Below are 24,039 nucleotides of genomic sequence, written 5' to 3' on the forward strand. Positions count from 1 at the left end.
ATCCCCCAGGCCCAGGTCAGGGGACTTTCTTCTCTTCCTCCCACCATTATCCTCGAGGCCAGAGGGCCTGCCTTCCTTCTCGGAGGTCTTAGGAGTATCCAAGGCTGCCACAGTGGGGTTCTCCACGTGAAGACTCATATGGGAGTCAAGGGCTGGTACCCAGGCTCACAGCACTCATTCTGAATAGGATGTGCTGGCCCTGTCTATGAACTCATGGATCAACACCCAGGATGTCCCCTGTCCACTTAGATGGGCACAAGACCCTTTGCGGAGGCCAATTCACTCCCATGCACTCCTGGGGATGAAGTGGAGGCTGGGACCCCCGGGGCTGCCCTGCTCAAGTCTGCATCATTGAATCCATTCTCTCCTGGTGAAACTGTGGACTTTAGTTTGGTATGTGAACCGACATGTCTGAGACTCAAACCTGGCCAAAACCCGTGGTCTTCTAACTGAGATGACAAACCTGCTTTCAGGACTTAATGAAGCTCAGGTTCTTGGTGTCTTATCACAGAAAAACTTCAATGAGAGACAAAGTGGTGCGTCAGAATTGGATTTATTTAGAGAGAAACACGCTTCACAGACAGAGTGTGGGCCATCTCAGAAGGTGAGAATGGCCTCGAAATCGGGGGTGGTTAGTTTTTGGGCTGGGTAATTTTATAGGCTAATAAGTGGGAGGATTACCCCAACTATTTCAGGTAAGAGGTGGAGATTTCCAGGAGTTGAGCTACCACCCACTTTTTGACCTTTGTGGTCAGCCTTGGAGCTATCATGGCACCTGTGGGTGTGTCCTTTAGCTTGCTGATGTGTTACAATAAACATATACTGAGGCTCAAGGTCTCGTGGAAGGCTACTTGTCTGCCATCTTGGACCTATTTGGTTCTAATTGGTTTATGTTGTGTCCTTTAGTTCAGGGCTTCCCTGGTAGCTCAGCTGGTAAAGAATCCACCTGCAGTGTGGGAGACCCCAGTTTGATTCCTGGGTTGGAAAGATCTGGAGAAGGGATAGACTACCCACTCCAGTATTCTTGGGTTTCTGTGGTGGCTCAGCTGGTAAAGAATTTGCCTACAATGCTGGGAGACCTGGGTTTGATCCCTGGGTTGGGAAGATCCCTGAGACGGGAATGGTCTACCCACTCCAGTATTCTGCTCTGGGGAATTCCATGGACTCTATAGTCCATGAGGTCACAAAGAGGCGGATACGACTGAGTGACTTTCAGTTTCACTTTTCAGTTCAGTTCAGTAGCTCATTTGTGTCCTACTCTTTGCAACCCCATGGACTGCAGCACACCAGGCTTCCTGGTTCATCACCAGCGCTCAGAGCTTGTCATCCAACCATCTCATCCTCTGTCATCCCCTTCTCCTCCTGCCTTCAGTCTTTCCCAGCATCAGGGTCTTTTCTAATGAGTCAGTTCTTTGCATCAGGTGGCCAAAGTATTGGAGCTTTAGCTTCAACATCAGTCCTTCCAATGAATAATCAGGGTTGAATTCCTTTAGGATGGACTGGTTTGATCTCCTTGCAGTCCAAGGGACTCTCAAGAGTCTTCTCCAACACCACAGTTCAAAAGCATCAGTTCTTCAGCACTCTGCTTTCTTTATACTCCAACTCTCACATCCATACATGACTATTGGAAAAACCATAACTTTGACTAGACGGACCTTTATTGGCAAAGTAATGTCTCTGCTTTTTAATATGCTGCCTAGGTTGGCCATAGCTTTTCTTCCAAGGAGCAAGCGTCTTTTAATTTCATGGCTGCAGTCACTATCTGCAGTGATTTTGGAGCCCAAGAAAATAAAATCTGTCACTGTTTCTATCGTTTCCCCATCTATTTGCCATGAAGTGATAGGACCAGTTGTCATGATCTTAGTTTTTTGAATGTTAAGTTTTAAGCCAGCTTTTTCACTCTCCTCTTTCAATTCCATCAAGAGGCTCTTTAGTTCTTCTTCGCTTTCTGCCATAAGGGTGGTGTCATTTGCGTATCTGAGGATATTGATATTTCTCCCAGCAGTCTTGATTCCAGCTTGTGCTTCTTCCAGCCCAGCGTTTCTCATGATGTACTCTGCATATAAGTTAAATAAGCAGGGTGACAATATACAGCCTTTATGTACTCCTTTTCCTATTAGGAACCAGTCTGTTCCAAGACGTGTCCTTGAGCTATACTGTTCTTTCAAAGGTTGTGTCCTGCCAGTTTTTTTCCCTCCTGTTTCACTGGGATCCACTGTCCTCTCTTCTTCCTCCTCCTCTTCTTCCCACTTTCCCCAGGCAGACAACTTTACCTGGTCTCCAGGTGGAGTGGGGAGAAACTGGCTCTGCTTGATCATGTATGCTTCTAAACTTTTTCATGGAACACCTGCATATAGGCTTTAGAAATCCCCAGAGCCAGGGGTTTGATTCTTGTTTTCTCAGTCCTCTGTGACGGCCAAGGCCATGGAGGTCTTATGTCTAGTTACCCAAAGGAAGGAGGGTGTGGGGACATATCCACATATATAAAAATAAATCATCCACCAGCAAATTGCCCGGGGTCACCAGGTGGGAAGAGCTGACTCATTGGAAAAGACCCTGATGCTGGGAAAGATTGAGAGCAGGAGGAGACGGGGACGACAGAGGATGAGATAGTTGAATGGCCTCACCGATTCAATGGACATGAATCTCTGGTCGCAAACTCTGGGAGATAGTGAAGGACAGGGAAGCCTGGCATGCTGTAGTCCATGGGGTTGCAAAGAGTTGGACATGACTGAACGCCTCAGCAACAGTAACAACAACCCCAAGATCCACTGGGGGCATGGCCTCTGGACTCATTCTAGACTCTCACCTGGGAGACGGGGGTGTCTGAGGCTATTGCAGGAAAGGCACCCCCTTCCAGGGCCCAAGAGTGGGCTCATGTCTAACACTCAGAAAGAAATCAGAGGAGGAGACACACAGACTGACAGAGCAAGAGGCTGTGTTGGGAAGAGGCGCTGGTGGAGAGCAGGAAGGTAAGGGAACCCAGAACTTTTGCGGTGATGAGATTGGTTTCCGGGTTGTCTGCAGCCAGTCATTCTGACTCAGGGTCCTTCCTGATGGTGCACGCATGGCTCAGCCAAGGTGGATCCTGGTGAGGAGGATTCTGGGACGACTGTGGACTGATATCTCCTCTCTCCTTTTGATCTTTCCCGAATTCTTCCAGTTGGTGATTTGTTAGTTCTGTGCTCCTTACCAGGATTTTCTGTCATAAAATAACTCATGCAAATGGCTACTGCGGTGCCTGGCCACCCTGGCCACAGGGTGGGTGGTTTCAGCCAGTATTTTCCCTAACACTGAGACTCACCAAGAACTGGGGCGTGGCCTCTGGACTCATTCTGGACCCCCACCTCGGGGCTGCGCTGTCTGAGTCCATTCGTTCTCTCGGGGCTGGATGGGGGTGGCTGGGTGACAGAGGCTGGTGGGGATTCAGTAAACCTTACGTGTGTGCGTGCTAAGTCGCTTCAGTCATGTCTGACTCTGTGCGACCCTATGGACTGTAGCCGCTAGACTCCTCTGTCCATGGGATTCTCCAGGCAAGAATACTGGAGTGGGTTGCCATGCCCTCCTCCAGGGCATTTTCCTGACCGAGCGATTGAACCCACATCTCTATGTCTCCTGCATTGGCAGGAAGTTTCTTTACCTTGATCCCTAGCGCCACCTTGATCCCTCCTTAAATGCCAGCTCTGATTTGGGCCACTTCACTTTAAAGGGCAAATAGAGAGATGGGCAGAATCCAAACAGCAGTGATGCTAATGACTCAGGGGGCCTAGAAGGAGACCACTGGAGCAAGGGCAGAATAATTGGAATGATCTAGTGCCAGGTGACAGAGTTGAGGGGTGGCTCAGTAATTGCCAAGCTCTGGGAAGTTTCTTCTCAGGAAGATGCCAGCCGGCTCACCCCCATCCCCCTTGTCCTCAGAGGGCAGAGCAAGAAATTAGCTTAAATTGGCGCTGGAAAGATTTAGGTTATGTGTAAGGAGGAACTTTTTAAACCCTGAAATATGCTATCAGGAGAGGCTGCGGGTTCTCGGGAGAGTATCTAAAAATAGCCTGTTCTTTAAAAATAGATCTGGGCAAGCTTTAAACATAGCATCAGCTCAGCTTCTCGGGCATGGTTTTAAGTGCAGGCATGCCCGGTATGAGGTCCTCTCCGGGCCAAAGGGCGGGAGGGAGAGTCAGCCTTTAGCCCCTGCCAGGGCCACCATCTGGATGTTTTAGATGTGCACAGATAAGGGGTTTCTTTTTCTGTCTGCCCCTGCATTGATTGGTGTCAGAAATACCAACCTTTGGCCTCTCCAAGTTTTCTTTCCGTGGGAGGATGTTATAGGGCTGATGTTAATCGGGTCAGTCCCACCAGCTTCTCCCAGCCCGTTCCCTTTCCTGAGTCAGGGCTCTCCAGGGCCCGAGGCTTTGCTGGGACTGCATCCATCTCCGCAGGGCCAGATGTGGTTCCTCCAGACACCTGCCCACCCTGCTCAGTACCCTCCTCCTGGCCTCATCCTCTCACTGTGGCTGCCCCTCCAGGACCTCCCTGCCTGCCACTTTCTTACCAATCTGTCCTCCATCAGTGGCAAGAGGGGGCTAGAGGGATAGGGTGGACAGGGAGGTGGGAGGGGGCTTCAGGTTGGGGGTGGGACACATGTATACCTATGGCTGATTCATGTTGATGTATGGCAAAAACCATCACAATGTTGTAATTATTCTCCAATTAAATAAATTCATCTAAAAAAAAGAAAAGAGAGAGAGAGAAAAAAAAAAGGCTGCCTGGTTCTCACCCCCAAACTTACAATTATGCAATTCCTGCCCATTGCTCTCAGGAGAAAGCCTGAACTCCCAGCATGGCTTCAAAACTTTCCACCTGGTGCCTTGTTTACCCCTCCAGCAGTGCTCTCTCCACCCACACGCCCTACCTAACGGCTTATTATGGCCCCACCAAGACACCATGCCTGTCGGCTTGGCCAGGGCTGCTCCACTGTCTGGTCCACCCTCCCGCTTCTTCTCTGCTTGGATATCACACCCTGTAGAAGCCTTTCCTGACCCCCCAAACTTGGTCTCAGAGTCCCAGCTCGGGTTCCTGTAGGCCTGCAGCCTTCCCCCATTAACTGCCCTGCCACACAGTCATCCCCAGTTTTCTCTCTCCTCGCTGCGAGCATTGAAAGCCAGGTTACTGATTCCCCATCATATTTCCCCAGCTAGAAAGTGGCCTGGAACATGGCAGGTGCATAATACATGCTCAGTGACTAATGACTAAAAATCGAGCTGCCCTTGCAGGGGTTTCCCTTTGCTATGTTCCTGCCTCACCTCATCTGATTTCAGCTTCCTCCAGGTCCCCAGTGGCCCCTCTGTCTTACATCTCTGACATGGTATGCCTGAGATATTGGCAAGTCCAGATCAGGACCCACGTACACAGAATGCTTGTTTAGACATGAACATCCCCTGAGTGTTCTGAGTAATAACTTGGACAGCGCCTTTAATGGTAAGCTCTATTAAGAATTAATTCATCAGCAGATCCCTCTGATATCTCAATTAAATGGAGCATGCCACTAGCGTCATACATCCAAACCCTATGAAACAGAGGGAGGCTGGAAGCAAGAGGAGGGCTGGAAGTTAGTGGGACATCGTTGCTCTGTATCCTTCCCCAGAGGAGGCGTCATGGCTTGGCCCTCCTGTGTGACCTCCAGACCCAGGAGGCACAACTCCACGTGGTCAGGCTGACTCCTATCCCCACCTGCCACACTGCATGGCCTCACTTTGAATTCCTGAACACAAGCGTCACACGCAGGCAGCACTGCCCCACTGGCCACACACACTGCCATGGTTTGTCTGCGTTTCTCATGCTCCAAAAGGACTATTTCACGCCGTCTCCTGGTTCCTCAAACCTCCCCCCATCAGCTATCTCGCTCTCGGCTGGTGGCCTGGCCTCCTGGGAGAGAGGGAGAAGCAGAGCCGCCCCTGTACTGGGACCTGCACCCACCTGTGCCAGGAGTCCCAGCTTCCTTCAAAAGCCAGTTCCAGGACTTCTTGGTGGCTCAATGGATAAGAATCTGCCTTGCAATGCAGGGGACATGGGTTCGATCCCTGGGCTGGAAAGATCCCACATGCCATGGAGCTAACCACTGGAACCCACGAGCTCTAGGGCCCATGATCTACAACAAGGGAAGCCACCTCAATGAGAAGCCCACACACTGCGCTCATCTAGGGAGTCGCCCCTGCTTGCCACAACTAGAGTAAGCCTGCACGCAGTAAGGAAGACTCGGTGCAGCCAAAAATAAATAAATAAACTTGAGTTTGAAAAGGCCAGGTTCTTTGTCTTCCAGAACCTTCTCTCTCCCTGGTTTCTATTGCTGTCTGGCTCATCTGTGCTCTCAGGCTCCCTCTGTCTACTTGGAGCGCTCTGGGTAAAGCTGGGAACGTCCTGTATCTCCCCTCTTCAGGAACCCTCCCTGAACTCCAGGCCCCCTCTGCTATCATCCCATCTTTTTGCTTCTCCACGCAGCGAGTTTGGACGTCTTCTCTCTGGCTGGCTGTTTTCTTTCCTCTTCTCAGCCTGTTCCATGGAACGTCTGTCCCCGTGTCCTCCATGTTGGCAAATCCAGCAATGACTTCCGGGTCTTCATCTCTGACCTGACAAACTGCTTCCTCCTCCTCAGTGTACTTCCTTTTCCTGGCCTTGGCAGTGCTGCCTCTGTGTCCCACTCCAGTACTCTTGCCTGGAAAATTCCATGGACGGACAGAGGAGCCTGGTAGGCTACAGTCCATGGGGTTGCAAAGAGTCAGACATGACTGAGCGACTTCACTTTCTTTTCTTTCTTTCCTGACCTCTGGTCCTCACTCTCCTCTGCTGGCCCTGCCTACCCTGCTCAGCACCGGACATTGGCCCCATTCTTGACATTTCTTTGCTCTCCCTACCATCTGCACCCAGGAGGTCTCTTGAAGGCCCAAGTCCATATACCAATGACATGTGCATTTAAATCTCCAGCTCTGTTTCCTAGGCCTCAAACTTGAACACCCAATTGCTGGTATGATGTCTCAGCTTGGCTATAATATAGGCATTTCAAATTAATGTGGCCCAAGTGGGGTTTGACTCACCCAGGCATCTTCCTCCCTCCATCTTCTTCATTTTTGTGATTGGCACCATCATCCATCCAGTTGCCCAAATCCAACCTCCATGGTCCTCCCAATCTCTGAGTAGCTCTGGCCCTCCACACCCAGCTCATGAGCAGGTCCTGAGTAATCCACCCTCAAAACCTGCCCAGGAGCTGGCAACAACTTTAGTTCAGGCAGCAATAGCTGGACCTGGGCTCCCTTCTCTACCCCTGCTTCCTTCATCTGTCTTCACACTGCAACCAGAATGAGCTAAAATGTAAATTAGGCTCCTGCTTCAACCCTCTACAATGGCATCCCGGTGTACTTAGAAGAAAGCCAGACGCCCCACCATGATCTACGATGTTCTAGTTCTTGCCTGCCTTCCTAACCCCTCTTTAATCCCCCCACCCCCCTGTCCCTTTCCCACTCTGCTGCTGAAGGTCAGCCTCTGCTGCCTCCAAGCCTTTGCCCCAGCCCGTCACTCCCTGTGTCTGGAATGCTCTTCCCCAGACCTCCGTGTGGCTGCCTCCAGTTCCCCGCTCAGATCTCTGCTGACTTGAGTCACCTCATGGGAGAGGCCCTCCCTGGCCACCCACTCTGGAAAGCCCCCGGCATTTGCCCTATTTTTTTTCTCACTCTTCACTGTCTGACATTTTCTTGTTAATCAATATGCTTGTTGTGTGGATCTCTCCACTAAAACCTGAGACCCTGAGAGCAGGGTTCCCCCCACCATGTCCCCAGGAACAATGCTTGGCATATGAGAAGCATGGATACATATTGGATGACTGACTGAGTGAATGAATAATAAATAAACAAACGATGAGTCTGACATTTGTTCATGTCTGTGGACAATTTGCTCTCCAGAGTTTTCAAATCTGGCCCTGTCCCAGCTTACCCCCATGTCCCAGACCCTAAACCTTTACACCAGCCAGCCCAGTTCCCCAAAGCACCTTCCACTCAGCATTGAACTGAATGACCATCTATTCATTTAACAAACACGTGTGGCACACTTCCTACGTGCCGGGCCCTGGGCTCAGTGCTGGGAGCAAAACAGACCTGGACCCTGGACTAGGGTACAGTTAAGGAGCTGACATAGCGAGTTCCAAGCACTTATTCGTTCATTCATGAAACACGTATATAGGGCTTATTATGAGCCAAGCACTATTCTAAGTGCTTGCTTTACTGTATAAACCACTTAATCCTCATACCAGTCTGTGCATGCATGCTCAGTCGCTCACTCATGTCCGACTCTTTGCAACCCCATGGACTGTAGCCCACCAGGCTCCTCGTCCCTGGGATTCTTCAGGCGAGAACACTGGAGTGGGTTGCCATTTCCTGTTCCAGAGGACTTCCCAGCTCAGGGATCAAACCAGAGTCTTCTGAGTCTCCTGCATTGGCCGGCAGATTCTTTACCTCTGAGCCACTGAGGTAGTTGTTATTATCCCCGTATTACAGCTGAGGAAACTGAGGCGCAGACAGGCGAGGTAATCAAGGTCACACAGCAGGTAAGAGACAGCTGGAAACCAGGCATTCCCTCCCCCTTTGTTTTACTCCTGCTTTACTCTGGGTTCACCTCCTGACCCTCTGTGCCTGCTAAGTCCCTCCAGTCGTGTCTTAACTCTTTGTGATCCCATGGACTGTAGCATGCCAGGCTCCTCTGTCCATGGAGATTCTCCACGCAAGAGTACTGGAGTGGGTTGCCGCGCCCTGCTCCAGGGGATCTTCCTGACCCAGGGATCTGACTCTCCTGACCTGTCTATTCTGGCCCCATACCAGCCCCTCTTGCCTTGACAACAGATTTCAGCTTCCTCCGTCTGACCAGTGGAGGGTGGGCTGGGGGTCATGGCAGCTCTTTTTGTCTTGGGTTCCGGAGGGCATCACACTCAGCCCAGCTCTGAGCCCTCAGCCAGTATCCCCCACCCTATTGCTCTCCCAGGTCTCTCAGGGGACAGGAAGAGCCATGCCTGCTTCACCACCCTGGCTGGAAATCCCATTTATGGTGTCAGGAGTTGGGAGAAACCACAGGATGAGAGATTTACAGCTGCGAGTTTCCTGGTGTAGGCCCACGCCAGGAAGCAGCAGTTGCATCAGAGAAAGCCACGTTCATTTAGTTGCCGCTAATTTATAGGAGGTGCCGTAACTCGACAGAAAGTCACTTTTTAACTCAGAATGAATTAGAAACAATTCCTCCTGCTGAAGATTCTTACAGCAGATGTTGGTGAATCGCACTTCACAGAACAAACATGCTTCCTGAAACTTGATCGAGGGCCCAATTTTTTAAACAGGGTCTTTAGAATGCAATCAGAAAATCTCACCAACCTATCTTTGAATGATTTATATGCTTCATTTACTGAATTTTCTTAAAGCATGGCCTTTCATATTTGGGAATAAATGGGATTCAATTGAGAAATCAATGCATTTCTATAGTAACAATTTGGAAAATTGATTATTCTGTCAATAGGCTGGGTTCAGCTTCTGGGTCTAGTTGGTAGTTTTTGTATTAAAATACTCTGATGTCCCCACTGTCCTAGTGTATGGAGTAGTTGTTCTCATGAATATTTTCCTTCTTTAGTGGATGCTTTCTGACGTTCCCTATGTCTGCTACTATCCCCACTTTATAGATGAGAAAACCAAGGCATTGACAGGTCCGATAACTCAGAGAGCCTCTGGACTGGAATGGTGGGAAAGAAACTGAAGAAGTTACAACAGCTGAGGGTTTGGAGAGCAGGGTCCAGCCCTCAGAAAGTGACTGGGGCAGGGCGCGGGGTTGGGATGGGGCTAAGGAATGGGTCAGAGCCCCACAGAGGGAGCAAGAATGTGTGTGTGTGTGCGCGCACACGCGTGTGTGCTCTCTGTTGCTTCAGTCCTGCGTGACTCTTTGTGACCCTATGGACTGCAGCCTGCCAGGTTCCTCTGTCCATGGGATTCTCCAGGCACAAATACTAGAGTGGGTTGCCATTTACTACTCCAGGGGATCTTCCCGACCCAGGGATCGAACCCACGTCTCCTGCCTTGGCAGGTGGATTCTTTACCATTAGCACCATCTGGGAAGCAAGGTTCTGGGTAAGGGTAGCACTTCTGGAGGGAGTGAGCAATGGGCCAAAAGGAACAAAAACCTGTCCTTCTAGCCAAAAGACTCCACCAGAAGTTATAGTGACTAAAACAGTGTGGCACTGACTCGGGAACAAAGAAATTCATGGAACAGAATGATGAGTTAGGAGTAGACATGTCTCGTGAGACTTGGAATATGGTACAAAAGTATGATTTAAAATCAGTGGGGATATATGTCTATGTACAGTTGACTCACTTTGCTGTACAGGAGAAACTAACACAACATTCTAAAGCTAAAAATACTCCAATGAAAGTTAATTTTTTTTTACAACTCAGAAATAAAATTATAAAATAAAATCAGTGGGGAAAGAACAGTTTGTTCTATAAGGGTTCAAAGCAATTACCTACTCATTAAAAAAAATAAAGTTATATCCTTATCTCACGTCGCTTACCAAGATAAAGTCCAGATGAATCAACATAAATATCTGTAAGTATGTTAGAAAAATATAGGAGAGTGCTGATTTTCTTAAAGTAGACACAAGAAGCAAAAACTAAACATCAAAAGACTGCTAACTTTGACTATAATAAATAATCAAAATAGATGACAAAAACAGCCTTATTCATAATTGTCAAAACTTGGAAGCAACTAAGAATTCCTTCAGAATGAGTAAATAACCTGTGATACATCCATATAGTGCAATGTTATTCAGGAATAAAAGGAAAAGCGTAATCAAGCCAGGAAAGACATGGAGGAACCTTAAATCCATATTGTTAAGTGAGAGAAGCCAATCAGAAAAGGCTACATACTGTGTGATTCCAACTCTATGACATTCTGAAAGCACCCAAGGTATGGAGACAGTGAAAAGATCACAGGTTGCCAGGGTTTAAGGAGGGAGGGATGACCAGGTGGAGCGTAGGGGATTTTTAGGGTCATAACTATTGGACACAATGGTGAATACATGTCGCTTTGCCTTTGTCAAAATCCATAGACTGTACAGCACAGAGAGTGAGCCCTAATGTTAAGGATGGACTTAGTAACAATGTATCACCAGGGCTCCCCTAGTAGCTCAGATGGTAAAGAATCTGCCTTCCATGCAGGAGACCTTGGTTCGATCCCTGGGTTGGAAAGTTCCCTTGGAGGAGGGCATGGCAACCCACTCCAGTATTCTTGCCTGGAGAATCCCCATGGACAGAGAAGCCTGGCAAGCTGCAGTCCATGGGGTCACAAAGAGTTGGACACGACTGAGCGACTAAGCACACAGCACAGCAATGTGTCCCTGCTGTCTCATCAGTTGTAACAAACGCACACACTATTGAAAGATGTTAATCATAGGAGAAACTGCGGGGGAAGAGAGAGGGGGGATTTGGGAACTCTGGAACTCTATTTTCTGATCCTTTTTCTGTAAACTTAAAACTGCTCTAAAAAATATAACCTATTAATTAAAAAAAAGATGTGCTATAAATAAGACAAACGGTAAACTGTTTGGAGTTGATATAACAAATAGGATTAGTATGCAGAAGACATAAAGAACTTCTATCAATTGATAAAAAGAAAGATTTTTTTAAAAAGGGAATTGACAAAGGATACAATCATAGAATAAGAAATATAAATGGTTAATAAACACATGAAAAATGCCCAATCTTACTAGTAATGAGGGAAATGTAAAATTTAAAACAATGTTGAGGTATCATTTTTCACCTTGCCGTGGATACGATTTGTAATGTTTTATAATATGAAGTATTGGTGAGGATTTGGGTGAGGACTCTCACAGCTGGCAGAAGTTCTACAAGGTTCTGCTTCTCAAGTGATCAGTTCACTGACATTGATCAAAATCCAAAACAGACATGGCATTTATGACCCGGCAATTCCTCTTGTTTTTCATGCTGGAGAAATACTTGCTTGTCTGCACAAAGAGACTTGTAGAAGTGTGTTCATTGCAGCATTGCTTCGGGAGCAAAGAAGCTGGAAATAAATAGTGTCAACTGATTGGATAAATAAAACATGATATATCATTATCAAGGAATCTTATGCATCAGTTCCAAAGAATAAGGTATGTCTTACATACTTTTTGGAAGTTCACCAAGAAATGTGTCAAGTTAAGAAAAATAAGAGGGACTTCCCTGGTGGTCTAGTGGTTAGGAATACTGCCTGCCAGTGCAGGGAGCTCAGGTTTCCATCCTGAACTGAGATCTCACGTGCCTCGGGGCAGCTGAGCCCCTCCACCCCAACCACTGGGCCCATGCTCTAGAGCCTGCAGACCTACGGCAACTGAGCCCATACACCACAACTACTGAAGCCCGCATACTCTGTAGCCTGTGCTCCTCAAGAGGAACCCCTGCAGAGAGACGCCCGCATGCCACCACTAAAGAGTAGCCCCCGCTTGCTGCAACTGGAGAAAGCCTGTGTGCAGCAGCAAAGACCCAGCACAGCCGAAAACAGAGAAACAGAGAACAAGAAAATATCCACATGGCTCAATCCTTGTTTCCTTCCAACAGAGGGAGCCAAGGCAGAGGGGACTGGAGAGGTTTCTAGCCTACCTTTGCTGGGGCATGACTAAGGATGAGGTCGAAGCCTGGCAGAGACAGCCTGGGGCAGGCTGAGCCCTTAGGAGTCTTTGGGGGCCTCAGCACCCATCACGATCACCCCCTCCCTAGATTTCCCAGCTCAAGTGCACCTCACCAGCCCTGGAGAGCACCCCTTATCTGAGGCCAGAGGTCTATGAGAGGCTGGCCTCAGCCCAGAGATACGGGCAGCCGGCTCTGAGTCCTCTGTCTCCAGGGGCCCTGGGGTGTGGTGACTGGAAGGAGACAGGTGTGCTGGATCCTGCTGGCTCAGCCCCCAAGCCCCCGCCGTGCATATTTCTTCTCTGCTCCGCTTTCAGTGACATCACCTTGGTAGCTCGAAACTGACCACAGTGGGATTATTCACACCATGGAAACTGGCAAACACTACAAATCATAGCTTCTTTATTTTTTTCTCTGTCTTCAGAGAAATCGTTGTTAAACCTTTACCTTCAGGGGACTTCCCTGGCGATCCAGTGGTTAAGACTCCATGCTTCCCCTGCAGGGGGCACAGGTTTGATCCCTAATCGGGGAACTAAGACCCTGCATGACAGGCGGCAAAAAAAATTTTTTACTTTCACACCGTGGGAACACAGGATGCCCACCTCACGCCTGCCCTTAAGTCTGGTTTCAGGTCTCAGAGCCTCACTTCCTCTTTACTTCTGTCTTTTCTTATCTCTACTCCTCTCCTTATCTCCTTCTCTTCTCTTGTATCAGAGGGGAAAGGGTGACTGGGGCAACAAGGGGAAGGGAGAGACCTTCTCGGCAGCTTGGGAAGAACCCTGGCTTTAAGGGCATTTGGATCTGGGCCCCAGTCACGACTAAGCCATTTACTCTCTTTGTGACCTGGGACAGACTTGACTGCTCTGAGCTTCTGTTTTCTCACCTGTGAAATGGGAATAATCACATTCAGGACTACTATATTAGAGGTGTGGTTTTGCTTTGACTTCAGGGAGTGACATGCACCTATACTTTGATGAGCATGGAGCCCTATGGAATTGTGCAGTGAGCAACCTGAGCAATGGTACATGGCCCACATCATCTTACTTACTTCAGAGGGTTGTTGTGAAAGATAATAATGGAGGTGAAAGAGTCTGACGAGTGCCTGGCACACAGTAGGTACACATGCATTATTGGTTTCCTGTCCCTCCTCATCAATCCTGTATCACTCCATTTAAAATTAGGTATGTGCCAGTTAGCCACATGCTGTGGCACCCACAAGGCTCTAGATGCCATGGTCCACACAGTACAATGTCCCCCGGCTTATAATAACCCTAGTAACCATATCAATTGCATGCCTGCTAGGCAGCAGACATGGAGGCTGCCTTGCTTCATTTCAGTCATTTTTCACCTAATCTGTCATAATCTTCATCTTAGGGTTGAAAGACTTGGGGCTCAGAGGAGTGAGGTACCTCACCCAGGGCCACATGGTAAAAAAAAGATTCCCACTCAGATCCTTTGGAATCGAAGTTCTCCCAACCAGTGGGTTCCAGAATTTTTGACATGAGCCACAGAAAAACATTTCATAATTACAATCGCTACACACACAGTTGCACACACGGACACATGTGTATAGAACTGGAAGTTTCACAAAGCAGTATTTACTCCTGCTACATTTGATGTTATCAGATATTTCTATTCCATTCCAATAGTTTTTTAAAATGCTGGTTGCAATCCATGAAGTTGATTTCACAATCCACTTGTCTAGTGCATCAAGACCTGCAGTTTGATAAACATTCTGTAAGCAGTTTCTCCCAAATGACCTTCTAACACAGGTATCAGCAAACTCTGGCCCACGGGCTAAACCTGGCCCGACACTTGCTTTTGTAAATAAAGTTTTATTGGCACACAGTCATGTTCATCCCTTTGTGCACTGTCTGTGGCTCCTTTGTGCTAATATAGTAGAGTTGAATAGTTGCAATAGAGACCACATGGCCCAACCCACAGAGCCTAAAATATTGACTCATCTGGTCCCTAACAGAAAAGCTGCCCATCCAGAAACAGACCTGACTCCGTGTTTCTCTTGCTTAAATTTCTCCTGTGCTGCCCTTTGCCCTCTGGTTGAACTCAAATTTCTTGGTGGGCTTAGAAAACCACTGCCCTCTGAGCTTCTGTGCTCTGGTCCTGCCGGCTGCCCTTCCCTGGGGGGTTCATGCTCTCCCCAGCACTAACAGGCCTATGGTGGGTAGACAAAGCCCCACCTTGCTTCCTGACACCTTGTCCTGCTCCCCCCCACAGGCCTCCTGGGAATGGTAGCGCACATGATGTACACGCAGGTGTTCCAGGTCACTGTGAGCCTCGGCCCTGAAGACTGGAGACCCCATTCTTGGGACTACGGGTGGTCCTTCTGGTAAGTGGCTTTTGACTTTCAGACACCAGAGTCCTGAGGCATGCTGGGACTTTAGTAGCTCAATTCAGTTGGGAAACAGAGGAAGGTGGGAGTGGGGGAGGGGAAGGGGGAAACTCAGGGTCCAAAGATGCTTTGTGATCCTAGAACTGAGGTTGGCAAACTCTAATCTCTGGGCCAAATCCAGCCCTTCACCTGTTTTTCTGCAACTAAGGATGATTTTTACATTTTTAAATGCTTGAACATGAATCAAGAGAAGAAGAATATTTTGTGACATGCAAAAACTCTGGAACATTCAGATTTCAGTGTCCATAAATAAAGTTTTATTGGGACATAGCCAGGCTCATCGTTTACATATTGTCTACAGCTGCTTGCAATCTAGAGTAGCAGAACTGAGCAGTTATGACAGAGGCTGAATGGCCCACTGAGCCTAAAATATTTACTATCTGGCCATTTACGGAGACAGTTGGCCAGCCTCTGCCTTAGAGGCTGCTCCAGAAGTAGAGACAGAAGCTGTCAAGAGCCTCGGGAAGGGCGCTGGATGCAGGGAGCAGGGACCAGCACCTTAGAGCATGGTGTACGAAATAAAGGCAGACTCTGTCAGGATTGTTTGCTTGGGCGCGGTGGAATCCCAGGCCTAAGTAAACAAGAGGAGTGTATTAGTTCATGGAATTGAAAAGTCCAGGTGGGGGATGGGGGGAGTGGGTTGTAACAGAAAAACCCACCCACCTCAGTCCAGTCAATAAGGGAACACATTGGTTCCTGTAAGTGGAAAGCTCAGCTTGGCATGGACTTCAGGGAACGTTTGATCCAGAGTTGCTGAAGTCATCAGAGCTGAGTTTTCTTCCTCTGTGGTCACCTGAGCATTGCTCACTCCCCATGTGTCCCTGAGTGGGCTTCGCTCCTGGTGCTGGGAAAGCTCCTTTGCGGCTGGTGCTCCTTCCTTCACATACAGGAGGAGAAAGAGCTCTTTCCCTAACATTCACTGACGTTCCCCCAACCCTCCCTCTGATGAGCTCAACTTCGGTCATTTTCTGTCTTCTGAATCACCACCATGGCTGGGGAAAATGTCATGAACTGATTGGCTCAGCTGGGCCATTCTTCTGGAACAAGGAATGAGTCCAGCACTCCTAAATGGTGAGTGAGTGGAACAGATGCTAAGTGAGCTACCACAATGTCTGCTTCAGGCACAGCTGGATCCAGGTGGCCAAGTGATTGATCAGGAACCCAGTCATTTTCTCCGCTTCTGACCCCATTCTCTTTGTGTCAGCTTTACTCATAAGCAGCTTTTCCCCAGGTGGTAGCAAATTTGGTCACCAAGCCCAGTTCTAGGCTTATGTGCTGTGCTGAGTGACGTCAGTCATGTACGACTCTTTGCAACCCTATGGGCTGTAGCTTGCCAGGCTTCTCTGTCCATGGGATTCTCCAGGCAAAAATACTGGAGTGGGTTGCCATGCCTTCCTCCAGGGGATCTTCCCAACCCAGGGATCTCTTACCTCTCCTGCATGGGCAGGCAGGTCCTTTACCCCTGGCGCCATCTGGGGCAAACTAGTTCTAGGCTTACATGTTACAAACGTAGCAATACCAGAAGAGAGACTGGGCCTCTTTCCAATATTGCCAGCCAAAATCCTGGATATAACTTTCATTGGATTAACTTAAGTCACCTGACCGTACTGCAACCAATGATTTAGACCCTGAGGGGACTCGACTGTTCTAATTGGGCTGGTGTGAGTCACGTGGTGCAGCGGGTGGGGTTGCCCCATCCACACTGTTGGACAGAGAAATGGAGGAGAGATCCTCTAATGGGAAACTGGGGGTGGGGCATGAGTGGAGTGAGCTGTTTTCAAAAGGAGGACTGTGCCCTGGAAAGACAAGTGACCACAGTCTGTTCCGCAGGGTATCCGTGGTCCGGTTCTGGAGCTTAGGGACCATGCATCTACTCAGGCAATTAACACATTAGCTAAGTGAGCACTTATTCAGGGGCAGCTTGAGCTGGGGCTCCTAGCTACTGAGGGTACAGCAGTGGCTGAGACAGTGTTGTAACAGGAGTTCTAGACAAGCAGACACGCTATCCACTGAACCGTGCTATGATGTGGGTGGTTGGGGGGAATCACAGACAGCCATGGCAGCCATGGAAGAAGGGGTCCCTGACCCAGCTTCCCCTGGGGAGGGTCCTCAGGGAGAATCTGGTCAGACAAGCTGGTGGAGGAGGGAATAAGGTAGGTGCTGGACAGGGGGATGGCAGGTGCAAAGACTTGGCAGTGAGAGGGCATCTCTGGTAGAGATGGTCAGAATAGAGCAGAAAGAGCTATGATTAGGACCAGTGGGGACTCCTGCTGTATTTCTGCCCCTTCTCACTCTCTGCTTGGCCCCGCCTCCTTAAAGCTAAAGGCCTGTGCCTTAAAGCAGAAGTCCCCAACTCCTGGGATCGAATGCCTGTTGATCTGAGGTGGGGCTGATGTAATAATATTGTAAATAAAGTGCACAATAAATGTAATACACTTGAATCATCCCCAAACCATCCCTCTACTGCCCCGGTCCGTGGAGAAATTGTCTTCCACAAAACCGGTCCCTGGTGCCAAGAAGGCTGGGGACCGCTGCCTTAAAGGGAACTTGACCGGCCAACACTGACTCCAGTACCTTTAGGTGGAACAGGTGTAGGGAATCAGCAGTAGGGAACCTCACAACAGTGGGGCAGGTGGTTCATGGAGGGGAAACTGAGGCACGCGGAACTTAAGTAGCCTGTCCAAGGTAATCCAGCTTGTGAGCAGCAGAGCTGGGATTTGAACCCAGACAGTCTGGCTCTGCAGTCTATGGTCTCAACCTCTATATTCTGCCTCTCAGAGTGTGTGTGTGTGTGTGTGTGTGAGCTCAGTCATGTCAGACTCTTTGTGACCCCACGGACTGTAGCCCACCAGGTTTCTCTGTCCATGAGATTTCTCAGGCAAGAATACTGGCGTGGGTTCCCATTCCCTTCTCCAGGGGATCTTCCCGACCCAGGGATTGAACCTGCGACTCTTACATCTCCTGCATTGGCAAGCGGATTCTTTACCACTAGCGCCACCTGGAATATCAACAACCTCAGATATGCAGATGATACCACCCTAATGGTAGAAGGCGAAGAGGAACTAAAGAGCTTCTTGAGGAAAGTGAAAGAGGAGAGTGAAAAAACTGACTTAAAACTCAACATTCAAAAAACAGAGATAATGGCATCCGGTTCCATCACTTCATGACAAATAGACGGGGGTAAAAAAAAGGAAACAGTGGCAGATTTTATTTTCTTGGACTCCAAAATCATTGCGGATGGTGACTGCAGCCCTGAAATTAAAAGATGCTTGCTCTGGGGATGGGGTAATAGAAAGATCATGTGTGTTTAGCCCATGACACACCTAAGTGCTCTGGAAACACTAGTTTTCCTAATATTCCTGATACTGACATGAAATTTAACACTCACCAAAAAACCCTGTTGTATATGTAGACACTAAGACTCAGAAAGGTTGGGTCACTTGCCCAGGATTCAGAATCTCCTCCCCCCATGGGCCTCTCTTTCCAGCATCCGCTGGCCCTCCAACCTGGCAAGGAGCCTAGCCTGCTGTGTCGGCCACAGGAACCTTTCTTCCTCTGGAAGTCAGACCTCCTGTCCTGTTCCTCAGCTCCCCCTGGGTTGGCCTCCTGGGGGGCACCCAATTACCATTTAGCTTATTTAAAGCTGGGCCCCAGTGTGCGGCCCCTATTAGGGCTGATCCATTTCTCCTTGTCACCGAGGCCTGTAAGATGGATCAGCCCCATTTTTCATCCCTCGCATCTGGGGCCTTGCCAGGGCCGTGCAGTGTCATCTTGCTTGTTTAATATGTGTGAGGCCATTTGTCAAAATTCTGCCCCCATCCCCCGCCAGGGAGGAGGCCAGCTCCATGGTGAGACAGTGCCAGCCTCTGTCTCCTGGCCCAGCTAGGGTGGAATAACTCCTGGGCTTGTAGTCCGGCACTTATGAGGAGCTCAACCGATCTTGGGGACCAGCTTTCGAGAGCCACACCTGCCCAGGGAGGTGAAGTTTCTGTGGCTGGGTGTCTGCCAGCCTGGGTTCAGTCCTTACATCGCCGGCAGTGGTGCTGGCTGGAGCTGGGAGCTTAGCTGAGGCTGTCAGCAGGACCAGCTTCTCAGGCATGGTGCAGGGTCCCTAGAGAATGTCCCAAGAGCAAACATTCCCAGAGATTCAAATGGAAGCTGCAAGTGTATTTTCTGAGCCTGCCTCAGAAATCACGCAGTGTCACTTCTGCTGTGTGCTAATGGTCAAGAGCAACAGATCGGGGCCAGAGGCAAAGAGAAAGGGCTGCACAAAGCATGAACCCCAGGAGGTGCGGCTCGGGGCGGGGGAAGGGGCATCTTTGGAGACTGCGTGAAATAACGCCCGTGAGGCATTAGCCCAGAGAAGGTGCTCAGTGCGCCTTCTGTTATGAAAGGCAAGCGCCCCATCTTCCCCGAGGCTCAGCGTCTTCCTCTCCAGAGCAAGGATCATAGTACTGCAGGTCTAACGGCATCCTTGTAAGCACCAGGTGGCACCCACTCTCAGAGTGCTTATACACCAGAAGTGCTCTGTAAGTGGCAGTGATTATAAATGGTGATAATGACATGGGGGCCTTTGACAATGCCATGCTGGCTTTTTTGAGAGATGTGTGATCCAGATGTCCGAGAGGATGGCATCTGGTGGGCATGCAGGCAATCCCTTACACTCTGTTCTCCCCAGTCTCCCCAGACTTGGTTCAGGACTTAAGTGTTTCCTTGAGATCCAGCCCTGACTGCACCCTCTCCTTACTCCCCGACTCCCGTCCCTGAGCTGACCCCCACACACACACTAAGCGGAAGAATCCCACCCCTGCCCTGTGCCCCAGGCCCTCCAACTCTCCTGCCTGCTACTTTTGTCAGCTCTTTGTCTTAACTCTCTGCAGGTTGTCCTGTGACAGTGCCAAGGCAAGCCCCTGAGGACTGGGGTCGTGGGGATGCAGTCAGCTGCTTGGCTTGGGGAGAGGGTGGATGAGGCCAAGGTCAGTCAGCACCTCCTTTGTACCCGGCATGGCGGGAGGCACTTTACAAACACTGAGCTGTTCATTCGTGCCATTGACCCCCACTTGGAGGGGTTGCCATGCCCACCCGCGGGATGAGGGCACAAGCTCAGACAGGGCAAAGGTCCAGGTCACATAGTTTCTGTGTGCTGTGCACAGCCTCAGAAGATGCCACATTACATGCAGCCCAGGGCTGAACCCAGCCTGTAGATATTTTGTTTGACCTGCCATGGTGGTTTTTTTTTTTAATTGCATTTCTTTCTGACATGCAAATTCATAAGAATTTGACATAAAAATTCAGGTTTCTCTATCAGGAGATATGTCCTTGCCTAAGCCACATTGCCTCATGGCAGCAGGCAGCTTCAGCTGAGTAGAGGCTGCCCCTTTAGATGAATCACCTGCTCGCCACTTTACCCCAGTCCCCACTGCTCCCTATCGCCTTACCCACACCTCCCTCATTTGGTCATCACCTGACTCTGCAGGAATTGGAGCGTGTGACCCTTACTTGAAATGTCAACATTTCCTGATGATGATGGGAGAATGGAAAGCAAGGATCACTTTCTGCTTCTGTTTTGCTTTTGGTCAAAGTGGAGAGAGGTGGGAAAAGGGCCCCTCCTACCCCAGCACACATAGTGAGACCCCAACCCTGAGCATTGACAGAATGCTTGACAGAATGAGGGTTGGGGAACCTACCCTCATGGAGCTGTATTATAAACGCTGGATACCCAGAGAGGTTAAGCCGTTTGTCCTGGGTCACACAGCAAAGGAGTGGCAAGTCAGGCCAGGTCCCAGGAGGGTGGCCCCTCTCTGTTTGCTTCTGGGGTCCATCTGTGTGTCACGTGGTGGCCTCACTGCTGTCCTCCTCTCTTCCTCTCCCCTCCTCTTCAATCTCCATGACCCTGTGGAAACAGCAGTCTAGCCCTTTCCCTCTCTGGGGACCCCAGGCTGCCCTGCCCTCTCTACGTTTCAGCAAGTTGATCCCTTGCAGTAGGGGAGGGGGTTTCTGGAAGAGCCTTGACTACAAAGAGCCACTGCACTGGGAGTTCGCTGGTGTTCCTGCGAGGCTGTGGTGGTCAGCAGAAAGCTCTCACTCTTACTTATATCCCCGAAGCAGGTGACACTGGCCTTGTTTTCTGCAAGACCAGAGTAGGGGGAGGACAGTGTGGTGCCCAACCACGCCCTGCTGCCATGGTGTGGACCAGCTGGGCCCCCAGATCCTGCCGTCATCATCTCCTGGTCTCTTCATTCACGGGCACCAAGGGTGGCCTAAATTAGGAGCATTTGTGCCTTGTCCTGCCCCACATGGTGACTTTGTGCCCATCTGGCCTGAAGGTGGGCAAGGACTGCCTTCCTCAGTGACCTGGTACAGTCTTTCCACTGAGCAGAGCCTGGGGTAGATTTCAAGGTGGCATCCAAGTGTCTCTGAATCCGGTCCCCTAGCGTCCCTCCCATGACCCACCCCTGTTGCCCCCAGAGGACAGAGACTTCACTGACAGCCACGCCCACTGCCCGCCCCCATCAGTGTCACAGTGTCCACTCTGTCCTTGTCTCCAAAAGCCAGGCCAACCACCCACGTACCTCACTGTACCAGTCCAGCCATGTAAGCTGCACACCCCAGCAGGCGTTCCACCCTCGAGGTTTTCAGCCTGTGCCTAGAGTGTGGGCCTGGGAGCCTGGGTGTTTGGGCAATGGGGAAGTTGAAGACTCCCAGATGCAGCCCTGAGCCCCTCACCCACATCAAAACCAGAACACAGGCTTCTACGGTGGTCTAGTGGTTAAAAATCTGCCTGCCAATGCAGGGGACACAGATTCGACCCCTGGTCTGGGAAGACTGCCCATGCCATGAGGCAACTATTGCCTGTGCTCCAAAACTACTGAACCCACGTGCTACAACCACTGAAGCCCATGTGCCTAGAGCCTGTGCTCTGCTACGAGAGAAACCACAATGAGAAGTCCGTGCACCACGATGAACAGTAACCCTGCTCACTGCAACTAGAGAAAGCCCAGTGCAGCCAAAAATAAATAACATCAAAAGAAACAAAAAACCATCCTGTGGCTCTACCCTACTTGTGCCAAGTTTGGGTTTTACTTTACTGGACTGTAATAAGGCACCCACATCCAGCTGGACTGGCACCAGAGTAAAGAGCTGTTGCTTTTACCCTGCTTGACTCCAGTAAGCCCCATGCACCTCTTGAGTGTCTATAGAGGTCACATGGGGAGCCCAGACTCCCTCCCAATAGGCAGTAACAAGGTGCCCCTCCCCATCCCTGCTGAGGCGGTATCAGAGGAGAAGTAGTGGAGAGTCAGGGTTGTCACCACTGCTGGGGAAGGGGGTGGGATGATGAAGTCATTCCTTCCCCTGTGGTATCAAGTGGAGGCAAACTGGGGAGCCATAATGAGTCACTCCTACCCTTCCTAACCAGAGTGGTATCTGCAGAGGCTTCAGGGGGTCAGAACTAATCACCCCTGCCCAGCAGTAACCAGGAACCTTTCCGCCTTGAATGTCAGTGGTGTCTCAGTGGGAAACCTGGACTTCTACTCCTACCTGGCAGTTGCAAGGGAGTGTTTCCTCTTCTTTTGTCAGAATGGTGTCAGAGGAAGTCAGCTAAAGCAGGTTTAAACAAGACCCAGAGTCTCATAAAAAATATCCCAAATCCCAAGGTAGCCACTAAAAATCACTGACCATATGAAAGCCTGGGAAAATCTCAACCTGAAAGTAAAAATATACTCCATAGATCCCGATACTGAGACAACAGAGGTGTTACAACTACCTGAGAACGATTCTGAAATGATCATTATTAAAATGCTTCAGCAGGCACCCTTGAAACAAATGAAAAAAATAGAAAATCTTAGGAAAGAACTGGAAGATGTAAAAAATAAATGAGTGGAATTTTTAAAACTCAAAAACACAATAACTAAAATAAAAAGCTTAGTGGGTGGGCATAACAGTAGACTGGAGAAGACCGAGGAAAGAATCAGTGAACCTGGAGATAGAAGTTACCCAACAACAGAGAAAACAGACTTTTAAAAAATGAACAGAGCCTCAAGCATCTCTGGGACTATAGCAGAAGATCTAACATTGAACTGCCAAAAGGGAAGAGGCAAGAGTGTGCTGAAAAAGTACTCAGAGAATTCTCCAATTTTGTAAAAGTTATAAACCTAAGAGTCAAACTGAGTGGATAGCCAAACAGGATAAACTCAGGATAAGTTTGTCCATGAACATCATAGATGAACTGTTTTTAAAACAACTAAAGTCGAAGAAGAAAATATTGAAAGCAGCAAGAGTGAAACAGTACCTTAACTGTGCTCTGACGTGTTCGACTCTTTGTGACCCCATGGACTGTAGCCTACCAGGCTCCTCTGCCCATGGAATTTTCCAGGCAAGAATACTGGAGTGGATTGCCATTGTCTACTACAGAGGATCTTCCCAACCCAGGAATCAAACCTGTGCCTCTTATGTCTCCTGCATTGGCATGTGGATTCTTTACCACTAGAACCACCTGGGAAGCCCTCCTTAACTGTGTGTGCTCAGTTGCTTAAGTCATGTCTGACTCTTTGTGATGCTATGGACTGTACCCCACCAGGCTCCTCTGTCTGTGGGGATTCTCCAGGCAAGAGTACTGGAATGGTTTGCCATGTCCTTTTCCAGGGGATCTTCCCAACCCAGGAATTGAACCCACATCTTTTTACACCCCCTGAATTGGCAGGCAAGTTCTTTACCACTGGCATCACCTGGGAAGCCCTTACCTGTAGGGAAAATCAATTTAAACAGGGGTTTTGCATCAGAACAATGGAGCTAGAAGGAAGTAACATGATGTTTCAAGTGCTGAAAGAAAAAAACCATCAATTTAGAATTCTGTTTCTAGCAAAAATATCCTTTAGGAAAAGGAAGGAGGAATCAAAACATTCTCAGATGCAGGAAAACTAAGAAAAG

At 49.3% G+C, this 24,039-nt stretch overlaps 1 protein-coding gene across 2 annotated transcripts in view; it reads left to right on the top strand.

Annotated features, from left to right (window-relative positions):
- GSG1L (GSG1 like) overlaps positions 1-24,039 on the top strand; it is a 249,016-nt gene that overhangs the window by 190,822 nt on the left and 34,155 nt on the right. For both annotated transcript variants that reach the window (XM_055408912.2, XM_088833072.1), the window contains one exon: positions 14,937-15,048. In XM_055408912.2, the coding sequence (XP_055264887.1) occupies positions 14,937-15,048 (112 nt within the window). The remainder of the gene's footprint in view (positions 1-14,936; positions 15,049-24,039) is intronic.

The sequence above is a fragment of the Moschus berezovskii genome, chromosome 27 (assembly GCF_049115385.1).
Source record: "Moschus berezovskii isolate FMDL1 chromosome 27, NW_MosBer_1.0, whole genome shotgun sequence".
Taxonomy (NCBI): Eukaryota; Metazoa; Chordata; class Mammalia; order Artiodactyla; family Moschidae; genus Moschus; species Moschus berezovskii.